This window comes from Myxocyprinus asiaticus, chromosome 33, assembly GCF_019703515.2.
Source record: "Myxocyprinus asiaticus isolate MX2 ecotype Aquarium Trade chromosome 33, UBuf_Myxa_2, whole genome shotgun sequence".
In the NCBI taxonomy this organism is placed as follows: Eukaryota; Metazoa; Chordata; class Actinopteri; order Cypriniformes; family Catostomidae; genus Myxocyprinus; species Myxocyprinus asiaticus.
The window spans coordinates 649,374-668,738 of NC_059376.1; the positions used below are offsets into that span (position 1 = coordinate 649,374).

The following is a 19,365-nucleotide window of genomic DNA, read 5'->3' on the forward strand; positions in this document are numbered from 1 at the left end:
CTCTACTATAAACAAAACAGTAATGTAAAAAGCACAACAAGTTTCATAACAATACAAACTGTAGGAACATTAAACGTGTACTTTATTATCATCAGTGTTGAGGAAGCTACTTTAAAACTGTCTTCTCAAGCTCCTCATAACTTAAAATACTTAAATTGTGTCAAGTTACTCTTTTTAAAAACTAGTGAGTGACATTACAAGCTATTAACAAAAAGTAGCTTCAGCTCAGTTCTGATAGCAGAATTGAAATCCATTTTTAAAATCCATCTTATGCATTCATATCCATCAAACCCTCCTGTCAGAGCGTTCTCTAGTGGCTAAACTTATTTTAGGGAATTTTATAGAAGGAGCCCTGCACCGAGCCCTGCATCAATGTCATGATACGCCTTCAACGTTGAAATGCTAATTCTCTTAAAGCGTATAAGTGTGTAACTTGTTTGGTGTTAAAATACTTTCTTCTATCCCAGTTTAATATGCAGAGATAACTATAAGTAAGTCATTTGTAGGTTGATTTACTGGAAAACTGTAAACACCGTGTCTCTGTGGAGTAATTAAAAATCCTCTGTTTGTTTAGAGCGGCCCGTCCAGCCCGACACAACAACACTGACTCATCCAATGGCATCGATCAACTGCAGACAGGGGCGTATTCGAGAAAGCTGTTTGAAAACATTGTTTATTTTCATAATTCTATTCCTCAAATTCCTCACAGCACAATCTGAAACACTGAAGATAACCATTACAGTAAATATTACTTTACTGTACAGAAGTAATATATTGTTGTCTTTTCACCACGTCACGTGTCCATTTAAATCAAACTTTTATATTGGCATTTCTGTGTGTTTTTGACAGTAGTGTCTCACATCCGGATAAGCAGTTCACTACATGGCCAAGTGTGATTATTAAACCCCAAAAAGCTACACACACACACACAAACACATACTCAAAACACACACTCTCACACACACAACACACTCACACACACACTCACAACACACACACACACACACACACAACACACACACACTCATGCACAATTTACATTGCGCTATTACCACAAATAAAATTAGGTGGCAAAATGAATTTTATTTAAGAGATGTTTGTGCACATTTTCAACCAATTATATCAGCAGTAATTTATCAACTAATCATCAAGTCAAAGTTTATTTAAAAACAACAAAGGTTGAGCAAAGTGCTGTTCAATACTATTTTGAAAAACAGAAAGAGACAGAGCAGTTCTGATGTATACAGGCAAATGATCGCCTCTTTGCTTCACTCTAGATCTGGGAACAGATAGAAGTCCCTGGTCCCCAGATCTAAGCGATCGAGGTGGAATGTGTGGCCGCAGTAAATCAGAGAGATATATTGGCGCTTTGTTGTTCAATGATTTATTGACAAAATTAAGAATTTTAAAAATCAATTCTAAATCAGACTGGCAATCATCCAAGAAGAGTGTTATAACCTGGCATATATCCAGATGTTTGGTGTTGTCAAGCGCACGTTCTGCATGTTTAAAAGATGATCCAGCTGTCTAGATCAACGTGATGCTGTGATACAGTCCCAGCAGGATGTGTCAAATAAGGTGATCTGCGACATCCTCCACTATACAGCGCTCAGAACCAGACCGCAAGATGAGATTTGCACGTGCAAATTGCATTCAGCAGCGATTTCGTTGCCTGATCTGCATAATTTCATTAGTGAATTGGGTGCTAAACCAGCGCAAAGGCTGTGTGCAAAAAATGGCACTTTTATTGGCCGCAATTCATTCTTAGTGAATCTGCCCCTCAGTGTACTCCAGGATACATGGCAGATGAGCAGATGGAAAAATAGTGTTTGTTGAAAATATAAGTGAAATTCAACTTATAAATCAAGTAATAAAATACTGTGGGAAGAAAATAATTTTCTCAAAAAACGCTTCTCTGGTGCCCTACAAAATGAGTGTGCTCAGGGTGTTTTCTCATAAAAGAAGAAGCGTGTGGACTCACCCGAAGGCAGTGTAGTGTAGCGCGGCATCTCCATCCTCATCTTTAGCTTCAATGCTGCTGTTGGCCTGCAGGAGAACCTTCACCACCTCCAAGTGACCTTGATGAGCGGCCACCTGCAGAGCCGTCTTCCCCTGGTTCTTTATATCGACCTAAACGCAGACACACACATCACCTCATGTATCTCCACCACATGTCCACATCACATTTAGTTAGCAAATGACAGTGCAGATGCTGGTGTTTGAAGGTTTTTAATGTTTTACTGTGGATGTCATCAGTGGCGGATAGCATTAGAGGGTTCTTTCTCGCACAACTGTCAGACGCACACTTCTTATGCTAAATTTTGTACATTTCATTTGTATTCATATATTAACATATATATATATATTTGTATTTCATTTGGATATATATTAAAGCCTATAAAGCCTGTCTCTCTCTCTATATATATATACTGTATATATATATATATATATATATATATATACACTCTGTATCTATATATGATTAAAAGGGGTCATGAAATGCAATTTTTTTATATTTGTATTATCTTCCCTGAAGTTTTTTGCACCAAAACTGTCATAAAACCCCAATTCCGAAAAAGGGGACAGTATGAAAAATGCTAATAAAAACAAAAATGAGTGATTTGTAAATTATATTCACCCTTTGCTATATTGAAAGCAGCACATCTACACATTATATGATCTTTTACCCTGTGAATTTAATTGTTTTTTTTAAATGTACAGTAATTTCAAATCAGATGATTGCAACCCGCTCCAAAAAAGTTGGGACAGTTGAGTGTTTACCAATTTGAAACATCACCATTTCTTCTAATAACACTTATTAAGCATTTGGGCACTGAAGACACAAGTTTGTTAAGTTTAGAAAGCAGAATTTTCCTCCATTCATCTATTATGTAGGTCTTCAGCTGCACAATTGTACAGGGTCTTCATTGCTGTATTGTGCGCTTCATAATGCACCACACATTCTTAATTGGAGATGGTCAGGACTGCAGGCAGGCCAATCTAGCACCCACACTCTCTGATTATTCGGCCAGAATGTGGTTTGAAGTTGACCTGCTGAAAACTCCAGTATATGTTGCTCCAAAATTGTTATATATCTGTCTGCATTAATGGTGCACTCACAGATGTGCGAGTTACCGATGCCATGGGCACTGATACACCCCTGGCCCATACAGACACTGGCTTTGGACCTGACGCTGATAACAGCTTGGGTGACCCTTTTCCTCTTTGGCCCGGATAACATGACAGCTGTGTTTTTCAAAAACTATTTGAAATGTGGACTCTTCAGACCAAAAAACACAGTTCCACTGTTCTACTTTCCATCTCAGATGAGACTGAGACCAGAGAAGTCAGCAGCACTTCTGGACAGTGTTGATGTATGGCTTCTCCTTTGCATAGTAAAGTCTTAACTTGCATCTGTGGATGCAGTGGTGAGTGGTGTTGACTAACAAAGGTTTACTAAAGTAATCCCAAGCCCATGTTCATGATATCCATTACAGATGAATGATGTTTTTAAGACAGTGATGTCTGAGGGATCAGAGATCACACACATTCAGAAGTGGTTTTCGTCTTGCCTTTTACGCACCGAGATTTGACCAGATTCCTTGAATCTTTTCACAATATTGTGCACTATAGAGGGTGAAATGGCCAAAATCCTTCCAATTTGTCTTTGGGGAACACTGTTCTCAAAGTGCTGGATTATTTGCTGAAGCATCTGTTGGCAAATTGACAAGTCTTGAATGATCCTTGCTCTTGAAGGACTAGGCTGTTTTTGGAGGCCCCTTATATACTATGATACGACTGCCTGTTTAACATCTGTTTTACACCGCCTTGTTATTTCAACTCATCAAATTGTTATTAGTCTTAAATTGCCCCTGTCTCAACATTTTTGGAATTGGGGTTGTAGTTTAGTAATAAATTATCATTTTCCACCCTGTTTCTGGCCCTCTGTCTGAAACGCTCGGTTTTGGCCTCAGCGTCTCCTTTAAATTTAAATGTAAACAACCACTGTTCTGATTGGCTCAGCCCCTCAAATACAACCATATTTGAAACTCAATCGGAAGAGAATAAACAAGCTCTTCACAACATTATAAAACAGAATTTCAGGGTTTACACATAACGTACATCCATCACACTGCATTAGAATATTAAACTGTTCACTCAAGCACATCAGCACCATAAACTATCAAACAGTCATGACATTTGAAATATTCATTAAACTGTTTACTCGCAGTTTTGCTGTCAAGTCCAAGTGTTTATAACTGCACCATTCTTCAATAACAGTTCCATTGCAAAGTGTCAATCATATTATGAATTATTCACAAGTAGTCCATGCTGATATTAGCTGCACATACAATACTGTGCAAAAGTCTTAGGCACATAAGAGGTTTCACAAAAGCATTTGTCTTAAGATGGTTATTTATATCTTCAGCTTTAGTGTGTCAATAGGAAATATAAATGTTAGACTCCCAAACATTACTTTTGCAAATATAATAGACTAGAAGAACAGGGAGCCCTGCAACAGATGTCATGGCCCCCACAAAGCCCCCCACTGAACATCGTGTCTGTCTGATATTACATATAGAGACAGAAGCAATTGAGACAGCCTAAATAGATAGAAGAACTGTGAAGAATTCTCCAAGAATCATGGAACATCCTATCTGCCAACAACCAAGAAAACTGTGTCCAGGTGTACCTAGGAGAATTGGTGCTGTTTTAAAGGCAAAGGTTGTCATACCAAATATTAATTTAGCTTTTTTTATGTTTACTGGACTTTGTATGATGTTAATTGATAAATGAAAACTATTTATGTCATTATTTTTGAAGACATCCTCATTATGCAACATTTTTCACAAGTACTGTACACAGTCCATAGCACAATGAAAAAGATGCGCACACATAGGTGCACTGAGGCGCAGATGGCCAGAAACGCATCCAAATGGTCAAAGACATCCAGCTAGTGCTTGTTTACATACACCAACAATTAAAATAGCACAGATGGGTGCAAGAACAGCAAGAAGAACAGATGAAGGAAACAATGGCATCTAGCTGGTAACACCAGGCCTGTCTCTTTCACTCTCTGTTTATGATACAAACTGAACGCCAGTGGGTGGGGCCAAGGGAGCGATAACATATTGTGGGGCATGTAAATACAACTGGGCAATGTCTCATGATGTCACAAACAAACAGTTTTGAAAACGAGACGTTTCAAACAGGTGGGAACTATAAATGCTCTTTTTAGATGGGGAGGAATTTGGAGTTCTGAAATTTACAGTATGAATGTATAATACAGTTACCTCTTATACTGTATGTCTAAATATCAAGTAAAATGGGATTTTCCATTTCATGACCCCTTTAAAATATACTGTATATATATATATATATATATATATATATATATCTCTGCAATTCATGTCTTGTTGTATTTTATATACAATATTGCCTATACTGGGTATATTGTGTATTTAATGTATATTCTCTTTTTTTATTTATTTTTTTATTCCCCTTTTCTCCCAATTTGGAATGCCCAATTCCCATTACTTAGTATGTCCTCATGGTGGCGCGGTAACTCACCTCAATCCATGTGGCGGAGGACAAGTCTCAGTTGCCTCCGCTTCTGAGACTGTCAATCCGCTCATCTTATCACGTGACTCGTTATGCATGACACCGCGGAGACTCACAGCATGTGGAGGCTCATGCTACTCTCCACGATCCACGCACAACTCACCACGCGCCCCACTGAGAGCGAGAACCCCTAATCGTGACCACGAGGAGGTTACCCCATGTGACTCTACCCTCCCTAGTAACCGGGCCAATTTGGTTGCTTAGGAGACCTGACTGGAGTCACTCAGCACACCCTGGATTCGAACTCACGACTACAGGGGTGGTAGTCAGTGTCAATACTCACTGAGCTACCCAGGCCCCCATAATGTATATTCTCTTTAATTGTTTGTATTTATTGTAATATCTGTTGCACTGTGCAGTCAAACTATTCATGTATCTGTTTCCCTGCTTACCCAATAGTGTTGTTGGTCCCTCCCTTCAGAGACTGTACTGAATGAACCCACACAACCTCTTTTGAACCAGCTGTCCTCAGTTTAACATCAGTATATTACTGTAGCTCACAGAACCCACCTGTGTGTTTATAAAAGGAAAGGCTCGAACCCTCTGAGATAACTAATGAACAGACCGGAAAGAGAATCCAGTTTCTTCAACTGTGAGAGGGGCAAACCGCTCACACTGACCTTGTCGGGGTATTTCTGCACCAGTTCACGCACTTTAACGGCACTGCCATGCGCCGCCTCGATGACCAGCCGTCCTGGATGATCCTGCTCTGTGGACTGAGACAGCAACTTCTCCAGGACTGAAATAACCGTACCTGTCACACACAGAGAGAGAAAAGTTAAAACACTGAAGAAAGAAATGAAAGGAGGGCCCAAGACATTCACCCAAAATGAAAATTCTATCCCTTATGTTCCCCGTGGAACATTACATAGCCAACCGTTACTGTCCCACAGCTCAAAACCCTCGTAAACTAGTCAGAATGAGTCAAAATGTCACAAGACACACATATATCACAAGCAATCCAGCGACAGCACGTGAGGGGGAAAAACAGAGAGATATGTACACTGAAAAACAACACACAAGAGAAACAAGCCCTTCATCATGGAAGAAAACAGAAGATGTGGTTATTAGCAAGAAAATGATCAGTATAAATGATATGAGAGAGGAGTGTTGCGTTCAGGTACTTCCTGTGAGTTCTTACTTCCTGATTCGCTGGAGTTCTCAGCGGTCATCAGATTGGCATCGACCTCACCGGGCTGAGCGGACAAACACGCGGGGTTAAAGGTCCACGTCTGACCTCCGAATGCCACACGCAGGTCACCGTCTGCATACACCTTCAACACCTTCCCAACCTGTCCCAAAGCCTGGCACACACACACACACATTTATTTCTATAGCACATTTAAAAGCAACACATGTTGACCAAAGCGCTGTGCAATAATTTAAGTAATAATAAATACACCAGAACAAAAAGAATGTGTTCTCATCTTGTGTGTCTGCTGTCAGTGAGTGTGTTTATTGTCTGTAGAGCTGCAGTTGAGCTTACTGCCCCCTGCTGAACGAGTCTCATAAAAACATGAAGGTGCTACTTCAGGCTGACACAATTAGTTGCGTTAATTTGATTAACATGTTTTTTTAAGTAATTAAAAACACTGAAATGTTACATTGACAGCCTGAAAATACCATTTAATAAAACACAATTTTTACATTTCTATGCATGAACTACAGTACATGGTTGCGCTGTTTGTTTTTGCACATAGCCAGTGAAGAGAACACAAGAAACACTGATGTGATGGCTTTTCTTCATTTGAAAACCAACACTTCACCAGGGAAATGAAAATTATAATGAAACATAATACACAGAACATAACATAAACAAAGCACAGTGCCTCTGTCAAAGCGGTTTATGGAGAAATCACTGGAGATTTTACATCTCCGGTGCCACTGAGCTGTCGTTAGTCATGTTTCCATTCAAGTTATGAATTCTGAATCAGAATAAAGCAGCATTTCCATCCCATGTGTCCAAGAGAAGAAAATTGACACTTCTGGGGAAATTGCTGCAAAATAGAAATGAAAATGGAAGTTGAAGCCACTGTTTTTCTTATTAAATGTAATACATGTCTTGCGGTTTAAAGCGTGCACACAAAATACTCTGATGAACTTTCAGTGGCAGATGTCTTCTGTCTGTCACAGTTCTGGGAGGTAATAGTAGACAATCACCTGAACGACATCTGAGATGCTATTGATGATATTTTCTGAGGGAAATATGTATTCACATCTCTTGTTGAGGCAAAGTCACATGACGATTTTGATGTGCATCTGTATTTCTTTATCAATTCTGTAGGAATATATTATTCAGTCAATGTGTTTATGTCATAATTTATGCACATGTTGGTAACTGTATCCACCTCAAGCGAGTGTATAAGTGTTGTATGCACATTCTGGAGATTTTATTTGCATTTTTTATGCGAAATCCTAAAATTTGCACAAAAATACCTGGATGGAAACCCAGCTATTGAAACAGTTTGAACTAAACTCACCAGCTAGTTCACAATATTAATTCATTTAATATCGGCAGCAGATTTACCCCAAATATAGTGTGATTATTCAATATATTGGCCAGAGCTTGAGGAACCTACTGGAGCCATACTGTCTGTCCACTCTCCATGACCGACCTGTAACCTCTTCACACTGTCAATGTCATCAAGAACCTTCACCAGCTCACCCACCGCAAACGTATTCACCTGCAGAGAGAGACACAGCATGTGGACAGAGAGAAAGACAGGTTTGATTAGAGGTGAGACGCTATTAGAGGAACAGCAAATTCCTGAAACAGTGATTAGTCAAAGTCGTCTGAGGCTTTAGCTAATCAGTGTCACAACACGCACGGTGAGCTATTTATGGCCTGTTTTTGACACACAGAGAAGGATTCATGGACCAGACAGACAGCGTACAGCTTTACTGGTTACTAAATCAGCACACAGGCAAAACAGAGTTACAGACAGTCCACTAAAACACGTTTCCTGGGATTGCACTTACTTTGGTCAGAGCTCCAGGATGAAATGTCCAGCGTATGTTGTTGCTGTACTGGACTCTCACATCTCCACGGTCTGTTATTCGGTGCACTGTCCCGATTCTGGAGATGTACTATCAAATACAATTTAAAGAAATCAATAACTGTTTGTCAAGCACACAGACCAACAACCACAGACAGATCAAGGATATTTTGGTTCACGAGCTGAATGTTTTTACGAGGGCTGCGATGAGACGTCATTGTGTGGGGATGTGAGGAGTTGTGTGTGACAGCGCTCTTTTAGAGTAATCCTGTTTGTTGACAATAATGTTACGATGGACTGAAAATTTCTATAGGCAAACTTAAAACTGTTCCTACCATCACCACGACTGATGTTTTCATCTGAATGTGTGTAAGCATGTGTGTTTTGATGTGCAGTGTGTTTTAATGGCTGACAACAATTACATATTATATTAATAAATTGCTTTTATTATTTTATTATTGCGATTGTAAGTCGCAGAACTTTTGGATGAAAAAAAAGATGACCAGAAAACCTGGAATTCTTTAATGACATTTTTTGTGGTGTTTTCTGACGGCCCCTGGTCACCGTCTGCTTACATTATACTGAAAAGAGCAGCATGAACATTGAACATCTGCTTTTATTTTCCACAGCTAAAAGGACATCATTCGGGTTTTGGCCAACATGTAGGGTGAGTAAATGATGAGAGAACGTTCATTTTTACATTTAGTGAACTATTCCTTTAAAGAGGTCATGTACACAGACTGTCACTCCTGAAACTTTGCAGTGTGTACTCGAGTTTCACCTCAGCCATCTTGGGGTTCCAGCCTCCGTGTCCCTCTTGCATTTGTCTGAGTATGTCCACCTCCAGGAGACACTTGACCTTATCACCCTGCTGAAACGAGTGAGTGTCTGCACTTTCCTGCCGCTGCAGCTCCGCATGCTCTCCTGCAAACACACACACATGTTGGTGCAGATATCCTTATGAGGACTCTCCATAGACATAATGATTTTTATATTGTACAAACTATAGATTCTATCCCCTAACCCTAACCCTACCCCTAAACCTAACCCTCACAAAAAACTTTCTGCATTTTTACATTTTCAATAAAACATCGTTTAGTATGATTTTTAAGTGATTTGAATTATGGGGACACTAGAAATGTCCTCATAAACCACATTTATAGCATAATACCCTTGTAATTACCAGTTTATAACCTAAAAAAAAGTCCTCGTAAACCACTTAAACCTGCCCACACACACACTCTCTCACACACACACACACTCACACACACACACACACACACACACACACTCTCACACACACACACACACACACACACACACACACTCTCACACACACACACACTCACACACACACACACACACACACACACACACACACACACACACACACACACACTCACACTAACACAAACACACACATGTTGGTGCAGCTATCATTATGAGGACTCTCCATAGACATAATGATTTTTATACTGTACAAACTATAGATTCTGTCCCCTAACCCTAACCCTACCCCTAAACCTAACCCTCACAAAAAACTTTCTGCATTTTTACATTTTCAATAAAACATCGTTTAGTATGATTTTTAAGTGATTTGAATTATGAGGACACTAGAAATGTCCTCATCAACCACATTTATAGCATAATACCCTTGTAATTACCAGTTTATAACCTAAAAAAAATTCCTCATAAACCACTTAAACCTGCACACACACACGCAAACAAACACACACACACACACACACACACACACACAAACTCACACACAAACTCACACACACTCACACAATCAAACACACAGGGGACAAGCTTCACCAGGGCCTGTTTTACTGCCATTTGGCGTGTTTACCTAATTTGGGCAGATGTTCTTTGTAGTAGAATCCTCCTTGAACATCAGACACGTATTTGAGATCCACCTTCCCCTTGTGACCCATCCTGTAGACGTTTGTGGTGCCGTTGGTCCATGTGACACTCGCCACACTGCGGCCTGATTCCTGATCCCAACCACGAATGTCTACCACCTTCCCAACCTTTCCCTCTCCTCCTGCTCACACACACACACACACACGCACACACACACAAACACGGACACACATAAACACACACATACATACAAACACGGACACACATAAACACACACATACATACAAACACGGACACACAAACACACACACACACAAACATACACACATGCACACAAACACATGCACACACACACACACACACACACACACACACACACAAACAAACACACACACATGCACACAAACACACAGACACACATATGTACACCAACCCACACACACAAACACACACATGCACACAAACACGCACAGGGCAGGAGTCTAAGAACAGTGTCAGCGGCTGATGAGAATATAAACATCTGAGAGGAAATAAATGTCAGTTCAGGTTTATTCATTAAAATGAATCTCATGTTTTAAATCACAGAATACTGCTGTTTTTGTTGCTTTTTCATTCCAGTAAGTTCTTCATCATGTCACTTGGCATTTCTACACATGAGCAATTCACCAGATACAGATCCAACAAGTGTGAGCCCCACTCAAAAACAACCACAAATACAGGAGAATCTCACTAAGTGTGTATAATATGGTCAGGTTATATTTCACCATAAAATCTGACAAAAAAATGTTATTTATTTATTTATTTGGAATGTCCAATTCCCAATGCGCTCTAAGTCCTCGTGGTGGCGTAGTGACTCGCCTCAATCCGGGTGGCAGAGGACGAATCTCAGTTGCCTCCGAGTCTGAGACCGTCAATCCGCGCATCTTATCACGTGGCTTGTTGAGCGTGTTACCGCGGAGACATAGTGCATGTGGAGGCTTCACGCTATTCCCGCAGCATCCACACACAACTCACCATGTGCCCCACCGAGAGCGAGAACCACATTATAGCGACCATGAGGAGGTTACCCCATGTGACTGTACCCTCCCTAGCAACCGGGCCAATTTTGTTGCTTAGGAGACCTGGCTGGAGTCACTCAGCACACGCTGATTCGAACTCGCGACTCCAGGGGTGATAGTCAGCGTCAATACTCGCTGAGCTACCCAGGCCCCCATAAAATCTGACAAATAAAACTAAACAAAAAAACAAAATAAGAAACAAAAGAAAAATAGTATTTTAATGGTAAAATATTTACACATCCTGGTAGCTCTTATTGCACTGCCTTCGTTGAGAATAATTAGTATTACTGAAAACTCAATAAATTTAAAATAAAATGGCTAGATGCACATTTCCTCCAAATTCTCATTAAAAAAAAAGAAAAAAGAAATTTCACAAAAATTGTAAAATATTTACACATTCTGGTAGCTCTTATTGTACTGTCTTTAATTTATCAGCATTAAGAATAATTAGTATTACTAGAAAATCAAAAGTAAAACACCCAGAGGCAGAAATTTGGGTGAAAATGTTAGTAATTATCAAGAAAATAATGTCACAATGCAAAACCTCTTAATGGTCCAACAACAGGCTTTGTTTACTTTATGCAAAATACAGTTTCTTTCTTTTGGATGGTTGGGTGAAATATAACCCCAGAAATGTTCTTCACAGGTTTCGTGAGATTCACTCACTCATTCCTGCCACTAATAACTATCACCAGCAAACACAAGTGTTCAACAACAAACTAATCAACAGTGAAAACACAGCCATGACAAATGACTGCACTAAATATGCTTTAAGACCACTCTCAACACAGAAACAAACCACTTCACAGACTATTAAACATCTAGTGTGATTGCTGGGAAATAAATACGAAAGAACTGATGAAATCAACTAATACGTGAAGAAACCCGCATGGGCATTTTGACTCATTCAGCATTAACATCTTCATGACAAAACCCTTAAAATGCCATTTTGAAGAGCAATTTTTACAATGGTTCCAGATCTTCACTTGAGCACATACATGGTTATTACAGGAAACAACATTTGGAGGAGAAAATATGAAGACAGTATCCAGCGCTCACAAATATATATATATTTTTTTGCAACAGAACCACTGAGCTTCTGCTATAATTTGTGTTTCCATTTCACAACTCCTTTATCCCCAATGTAAAAATACCAACAAAGTCATGTACCACACTTCCCTTACTAGGTAACAAAGTGAATGCAATGATAAAACAGTAAACTACAGAACTACAGGCTAATTTTAGACCTCTGTTAAACTAAGGGCCGAAACATGAAGTGCGTTAAAGCAAACGCTGCACAACTGCATTTCACAAGTTGTTGTGTTCTGAAATGTGTCAGAACACAATTCATAACGCAATGCAAAAATACGATGCATCCTTAGCATTGCCACAAGGGGTGCTATAGCAAGCAGTAAACTGTCTTCTTCTACGAGTTTTCTTTTAACTGAACAGTATCAGATGAAGTTAAAATAAGATGAGCGAGCATGTCCCTCACCGTCTTGATTGCCCCAGTCCCAGTCAGGTCCTCGGACCACCTTCACGCCCTGGAAGATTCCCTTCAGAATGATTCTGGACAGGTTCTGTCGTGGCGTCAAGCTCACTCTGAGTTTCAAAGAGAAGAACATTTTAAAAACATTTTAAAAACAAGTCGAATTTCCGTAAATAAACAAAGATATGATCAATTATATTTTGCTTAAAGAAAATAGTTTTAAGACCATTAAGATTGTTTGTATAGTGGCATTATTTTCATGTCAATTAAGCAATTCTCCCTCAATTCTCATTACTGTTTATACATCATAATAGTATTTGTTGTGCTGCCTTTAATTAATGAGGCTGCCTTTAATTAATTAAATAATCATCATCAACTATGATGAACAAAATGAATAAATGTTGTTAACATGAATTAAAATGAACAGAACTTTCACAGCACACACTGACCTCAGCCAATGTTAATATCTTAATATGTTCATATATTTTAACATGAAAAGTTGTGTACGTTAACATTAGTTGATGCATTATGAACAAACAATGAACAATAACATTTGAAAAAGAAATTAACATTGGACCGCTCCAGAGAATTCTGCTTGCTCTGTGATTGGCCTTAAATTGAACTATTCTGATAATCTCTACTTCCCCCTGTGGAACAATGAAGCTTGACCTTTGAAATAGTTTGTTTATGATCTGAATTTCTAAGATCTGAATTTGAGACATTTATATTCGGAGTTCTGAATTGCTTCTTTAAAAGAACATTTTATTCTGTGATTTTGTAATCTGAATATTTACAGCTGACACAAAAATTGTCACTATTATGAGTTTTACTCAATCCTCCCATGTTCATATTACTTAAAAAATGTATTTAACCAAGGGAACATCTAGGTTAATATTTTAACCCCGGGTTCCCTGAAAGGAGGGAACGAGACGTTACGTCAATGATCAACGGTACGGGTCGCTCCCAAGAGCCCTGATCTCTCTGAATGGTTTTCCATCACAGCAATTTCATTGGCAGATGTCTTTTGAAGTCCTGCTTTTCACGCTCAGTGAGCAGATTAAATGCAGATCGAAAGACAGCCTCCTCAGGACATTTGACTGAAGAGACAAGAGGATCTCTAAAACCTTTTCAGTGGCAATCGATATTGTGGCAAGGCTGCGTAACATCTCGTTCTCTCCTTTCAGGGAACCAGGGTCACAATAGTAACCTAGACGTTCCCTTTCAATTTGCTTACTCGACGTTACGTCAATGATTGACGGTAGGGGTCCCTATAGCACAACGGCACAATACTGATTTGGCTGTGCTTGTTACCAAAAAAAGTGGTAGAAAGTTTGCAACACATGAGTGGGGAAGAGTCCGGGACAGTAAGTGACACCACAGTGACGCTACCATAGTCCGAGTGTAGCCAATTTTCTCCACAGAACTCACATCAGGTGAGGTGATGAACAGTTTGGAGGGGGTACTGAATTCACAGTCCTTTGATCATGGCTATAAAAGGGGCCGCCAGTGGGGGGCACCTTAAACCAACTGAAGGAAGAGTTCGATCTTCCCATATGGAATCTAGGAAAAACAAATCACTAGAATAAATTATCCCAGTAACTTGCTTTGCCGTGTAGGGAAGCAGTTATTGATAAAGGATAAAAACCAATGTGATAACTGTCTTACCTTTCTGAGAGGCAGTTAAAACATGTTTTAGGGTCCAACTATCCCACAGACACAAGAGTGCTACATGACTTAAGATAGGATGGACCTCTTACACTATATGGAGGGAGTAAAAAAAAAATTCTCCCAGCCAACCCAAAGTTGGGCAAATTGAATAACAAGAGGAGTTAGCAAAGTGTGAACACTCTTTTGTGCAAGCAAAGAAGGAGTTAACCTTCAGAAGTGACTTCTTAGTGTAACTAGCCGTGTGGGTAGTATACAAAAAGACTGACATCACTCAAGCAGTATTAGCACCGCTGTTGTGCTTAACAACCCAGAGAGAGGTGTTCATCCGGCAGGGAAACAGCCTTCTATGCGGTCAAAGTGTGAAGCCTTAACAGATATTTAAGTTTTAACTAACCACCATGGGGAGTATACAAAATTTGTGTCACAAGTGATTTGCGTATGCTAATTTAATAGAATCTACGACCCAGTGAGACAGCCTCTGTTAAGAGACTGCCTTGCCTTTGGGCCGGCCTCTAAAGCATACAAAGAGCTGACCTGAGAGCCTAAGCTGGCATGTATGCTCAATGTAAATGGACAGCGCTCGCACTGGGCAGAGTGTGTGCAATAAACTTTCTTCCTCCGACTGAAAAGGAGGGGGAGAGAATGCATGTAAGGTTATCACCTGTGCACTGAATGGGGTGGATAAAACCTTAGGAATATAGTCTATTTTAGGCTTGAAATGCTTCACAGAAGTGAGGGCCAGTAGTAATACAGCCTGTAACAAGAGAGCACGCAATTGTACTGTTTCCAGTGGCTCGAACAGAGAGCTGTGTAGTGCCTTTAGCACCAAGGTCAGGTCCCACAATGGGACTGTAACGGGGCAAGAAGGTCAGAGACATCTCACACCATGTAAAAACTGCTCACTTATCGAAATGTTGCTGTCAGGGTCATGGAACGCAGCAATAGCTGCAACATATACTTTCAGCGTGGATGGGGAAAAGTCCCCGCATCCAAGCCCTCTTGCAGGAAGTGAAACATCACTTTTACCAAGCAATATGCTGGGTTTTCTTACTGTGATGAACACCAGTCTGAAAAGACTCACCAGTTAAATACCACGTCCAACTTGAAATTGGATCAACTGCATAACAAGAGGTGTTTGCCGAGAGGGAACACTCTTTCATGCAGGTTGGGAGGGGGTTAACCTTCCAAATGTGACTTCTTAGTGCAACCAGCTTTATGGGGTAGTATACAAAAATATTTTGTCACAAGAGTGGTAAAAGCAGCTATTGTGCTCAATAACTCAGGGACAGTTGTTTTACAGACTGGGAAACAACCTTCTATGCGGTTTAAGAGCAAAGCCTTAAGAGACATTCATACTGTACCTAGCCCAACGGGGGGAGTATACAAAATGTATGTCATTGGGCAGATGCTTCAGCGCTGTTTCATGTTTATCAGTCACCTGTGTCAACTGCATAACAAGAGGTGTTTGCCAAGAGGGAACATTCTTTTGTGCAGTTAGAGAAGGGGTTAACCTTCCCGAGTGACTACTGTATTTAGGCCTTATGGGTTAGTATACAAAAAGATTCTGGAATTAGTCATAGTGCTTCCAGCACCATGGACAGTTCCTATGGAGTATTGAGGCCTGAGGGTGCTTTTAGCACCAAGGACAAATCCCACAAAGACAGGGCGAGAATGCCAGCGCGTCTACTTCCTGTGAAGTTTTATGGCACGACCATGTTATGTCTGCGGGCCTCTCCAACAACTTTGAAAACCAAAGCTGGTTGGGCCATTTCGGCACAACCCAGAGCACTGTTTCCTGCTTCTCTGATTTTGCACAACACTTGCTGTATCAGATAATAGGAGGGAAACGCATACTTGCCGAATCCAGTGGAGCCTGACTCATGGGCGAATGCCTTGAGGTGAGAGCGGATCAGCTCCGCAAATTCCTCGGCCGGGAAAGTTTAAACTGCCTGGACCAATTTAAGGTGTTTTGACATCGCAAGGGAAGATGGTGCATCAAATTCAACATTGGACACCACCAACCTCCTTTCTGGTTTATTTTATATATGTAACCACTGACATGTTGTTTGTTTGAATCACACTTTTTTATACAGGAGTTCCAGTTGGAATGATTGCAGAGCCAGTTATTTTAAGCACTTTATATGCCATTTTAGCCCTACTGGACTTGTTCGTGGTGATCATACGGTGTTCTTTTCAAGTAGACAGCGTGGCTGATTAGCGAAACTCTCACACGACCCACATTGAAGGGGTCTCATGAGCAGTGAGCCCAGCGGTGTGGCAGCAGCTGAGGCGGCCATCGATCCTAGTGCACTCTGAAATGTTTACAGAGGAATTCTCCCCAACTTGAAGCTCTTCATGTGATGGAGATTAAATTAACTGCATGTGTCTGCGAAGGCGCGCACGTTGTCAAAAGAACTATGCCTAGTGTTTTTGAACGGAAACCTGATTAGGGTCTGATACAGTTAACTAAAACCCATGGTTGAACAACTGCCGTCTTTCCTGTTGATGCTCATTGACCCCACCCATGGGTTTGACTTTACTTTGCTTAAATTAGTTCACATTTACTATATAGTGTGCTGTTCAAAATTGTTCATAATGTTGACAAATTATACATTTGCATGCACATCAACAGGTTAAGAGGTTCTTCACCTCTGAACACAGTGTAAGCGTGTCCTGCACTCAATCGTGGAGGACGCAATGCCGAGAAAATGAGGCAGCTGCTTCGTGCATTGAACTATATAATCGTACATCGTGGTTCTCACCTGGAAATGCCTGGTAATGTCCTAAAAAGAATTTGCGTGAAATGTGAGAAGGCACAGAATCTCAGAATGTGTGGGATTTGGGTTTGCTACAAAGTGGGGAGGAAAAGATCTCTTTTTCGAGTATGTGACTACATCTCTGGGCAACAGCTTCGAGATGCGTACTCTAATTTTTATGTTTGCAAAAACACATGATTTCAACTCTCTCAAGGCAGTGATTGCCGGGAGAAGAGACATGAACCAAGCCTTCTTTTTGGCCAAGGCATACAATGGTTTAGGACTCGGGTTTCCTCTTTTGCCTATCTGACATAGTCAGGAGTGCTTCGGCTAGCCCAGGGGTTTTTCACCGCTGTGGCGCGACCCTGGCCGTGACACTTTGCATCTCAGTTATGGGCACTGTAGTCTCACTACTGGCCCGGCACCGCTTAACAGGACGGAAGCTGAAGGAGCATTAGTTTTCGTGGGGTGTAGCCCTGATGAAAATCTTAAGCGAAGCGGCTTTTCAGCGACTGCAGCACGAATAGGCAGGAAATGTTTCATAGCCTGCGAGTGCTTCTTTCCAGCTTAGAGTTTTTCGGAGAAAACATACTTGTGTCTCTGAACAAGCTCGGCTACGACAAGAGAGTCAGAGAGCCTTATCTTGTTTGCCTCGCGCATCTCTGAAAGCCCAGAGATGCTGCTCGAGTGCCACAAAACTATGTGGTGATCTTCCAATGGCCAGGGCAATTATCTCAGTGGTGTGCAGCGTGATGCGCAACTCTTTGAAGAACTCGAGGTCAGGATTCCATTCGTCCATGTCCTCCAGGATTTTGCATGAAAGACCTGCAAAACTGCATGGTGTGCAGGTCTGATATGGCATGTCCTGAGGCTGCGTAAGACTTAGCCACTAGAGCAGACGTAAGTCTGCACGGTTTGGATGGGAGTGAAGGGCGTTACTTCCAGCTAGGTGCAGAAGCGGAGCATAAGTGTGCTGCAAATGCTGCTCCCACCTGCAGGAGGGTGGTAAAGCCCTTCTGCTCCGTGTGGTTCAGCACATAGAGGCGTTCACTCCTGAAATGTGCGTGCGAGCAGAGTAAGGAAAACGCCACGTTTTGGAGAGTTCGGCATTCATTCTCTGTGAGAATGGCACCATACACCGGGGCGTGGTAGAGGCGTTCACTCATGAAACGTGTGTGTGAGCCGAGTAGGGTGAATGCCACATTTTGGATGCCTTCCACGATAGACACCACATATCATCTGGGGATATGCCAAGCAGCATCAGCCCATCCGTTCTAACACAGGGATGGAGACATTCACTAGTATATTTCATGGGCGGAAATGCTGTAGAAGGAGAGGAAGACCGCAAAGCTTGCGTCGCCGGGAGCCTATCTCAATTCTCCATGCGCACCACCTGCCTGTGTTCCATCCGGAGCCACAGCGGGGGTGTTGCAGGAGGCTGTGGATGTGGCGGTGTCCATCGAGAAGAACACCAACCATGAATGTAGCATCTTGATGCTCATGTGTTCACAGTGAATGCATTGCATATCCACGAACGCTGCTTCAATGTGGGTGCTGCCCTGGAATGAAAGACAGCAAATGTGCCCGTCCCGTGGAATGTGCCAGCGCAGGAAATACACTTGTGATATTCCATCCTTAAAAGGACTGGTAAAAGACTCTGGAAAAAATTAAGAGACCACTGCAAAATAATCAATTTATCTGGATTTACTATTTATAGTTACGTGTTTGAGTAAAATTAATGTTTTTGGTGATGATGGGCAGTTTCATCTTTGTGAAGGACACATTAATCAAGCCATGTACAAGGTTATCCTGGAAGAAAACATGCTTCCTTCTGCTCTGACAATGTCCCCCAACTCTGAGGATTGGTTTTTCCCAGCAGGACAATGCTCCATGCCACACAGCCAGGTCAA

The 19,365-nt window shown here is 41.1% G+C and overlaps 1 protein-coding gene across 3 annotated transcripts in view; it reads right to left on the reverse strand.

Moving 5' to 3' along the window:
• LOC127424008 (E3 ubiquitin-protein ligase MIB2-like) overlaps positions 1-19,365 on the reverse strand; it is a 142,485-nt gene that overhangs the window by 63,523 nt on the left and 59,597 nt on the right. For all 3 annotated transcript variants that reach the window (XM_051668762.1, XM_051668763.1, XM_051668761.1), the window contains 8 exons: positions 13,038-13,144; positions 10,471-10,665; positions 9,400-9,542; positions 8,602-8,709; positions 8,202-8,306; positions 6,764-6,926; positions 6,243-6,376; positions 1,982-2,130 (listed from right to left, as the gene is read on the reverse strand). In XM_051668762.1, coding sequence (XP_051524722.1) covers positions 1,982-2,130; positions 6,243-6,376; positions 6,764-6,926; positions 8,202-8,306; positions 8,602-8,709; positions 9,400-9,542; positions 10,471-10,665; positions 13,038-13,144 — 1,104 coding nt within the window. The remainder of the gene's footprint in view (positions 1-1,981; positions 2,131-6,242; positions 6,377-6,763; positions 6,927-8,201; positions 8,307-8,601; positions 8,710-9,399; positions 9,543-10,470; positions 10,666-13,037; positions 13,145-19,365) is intronic.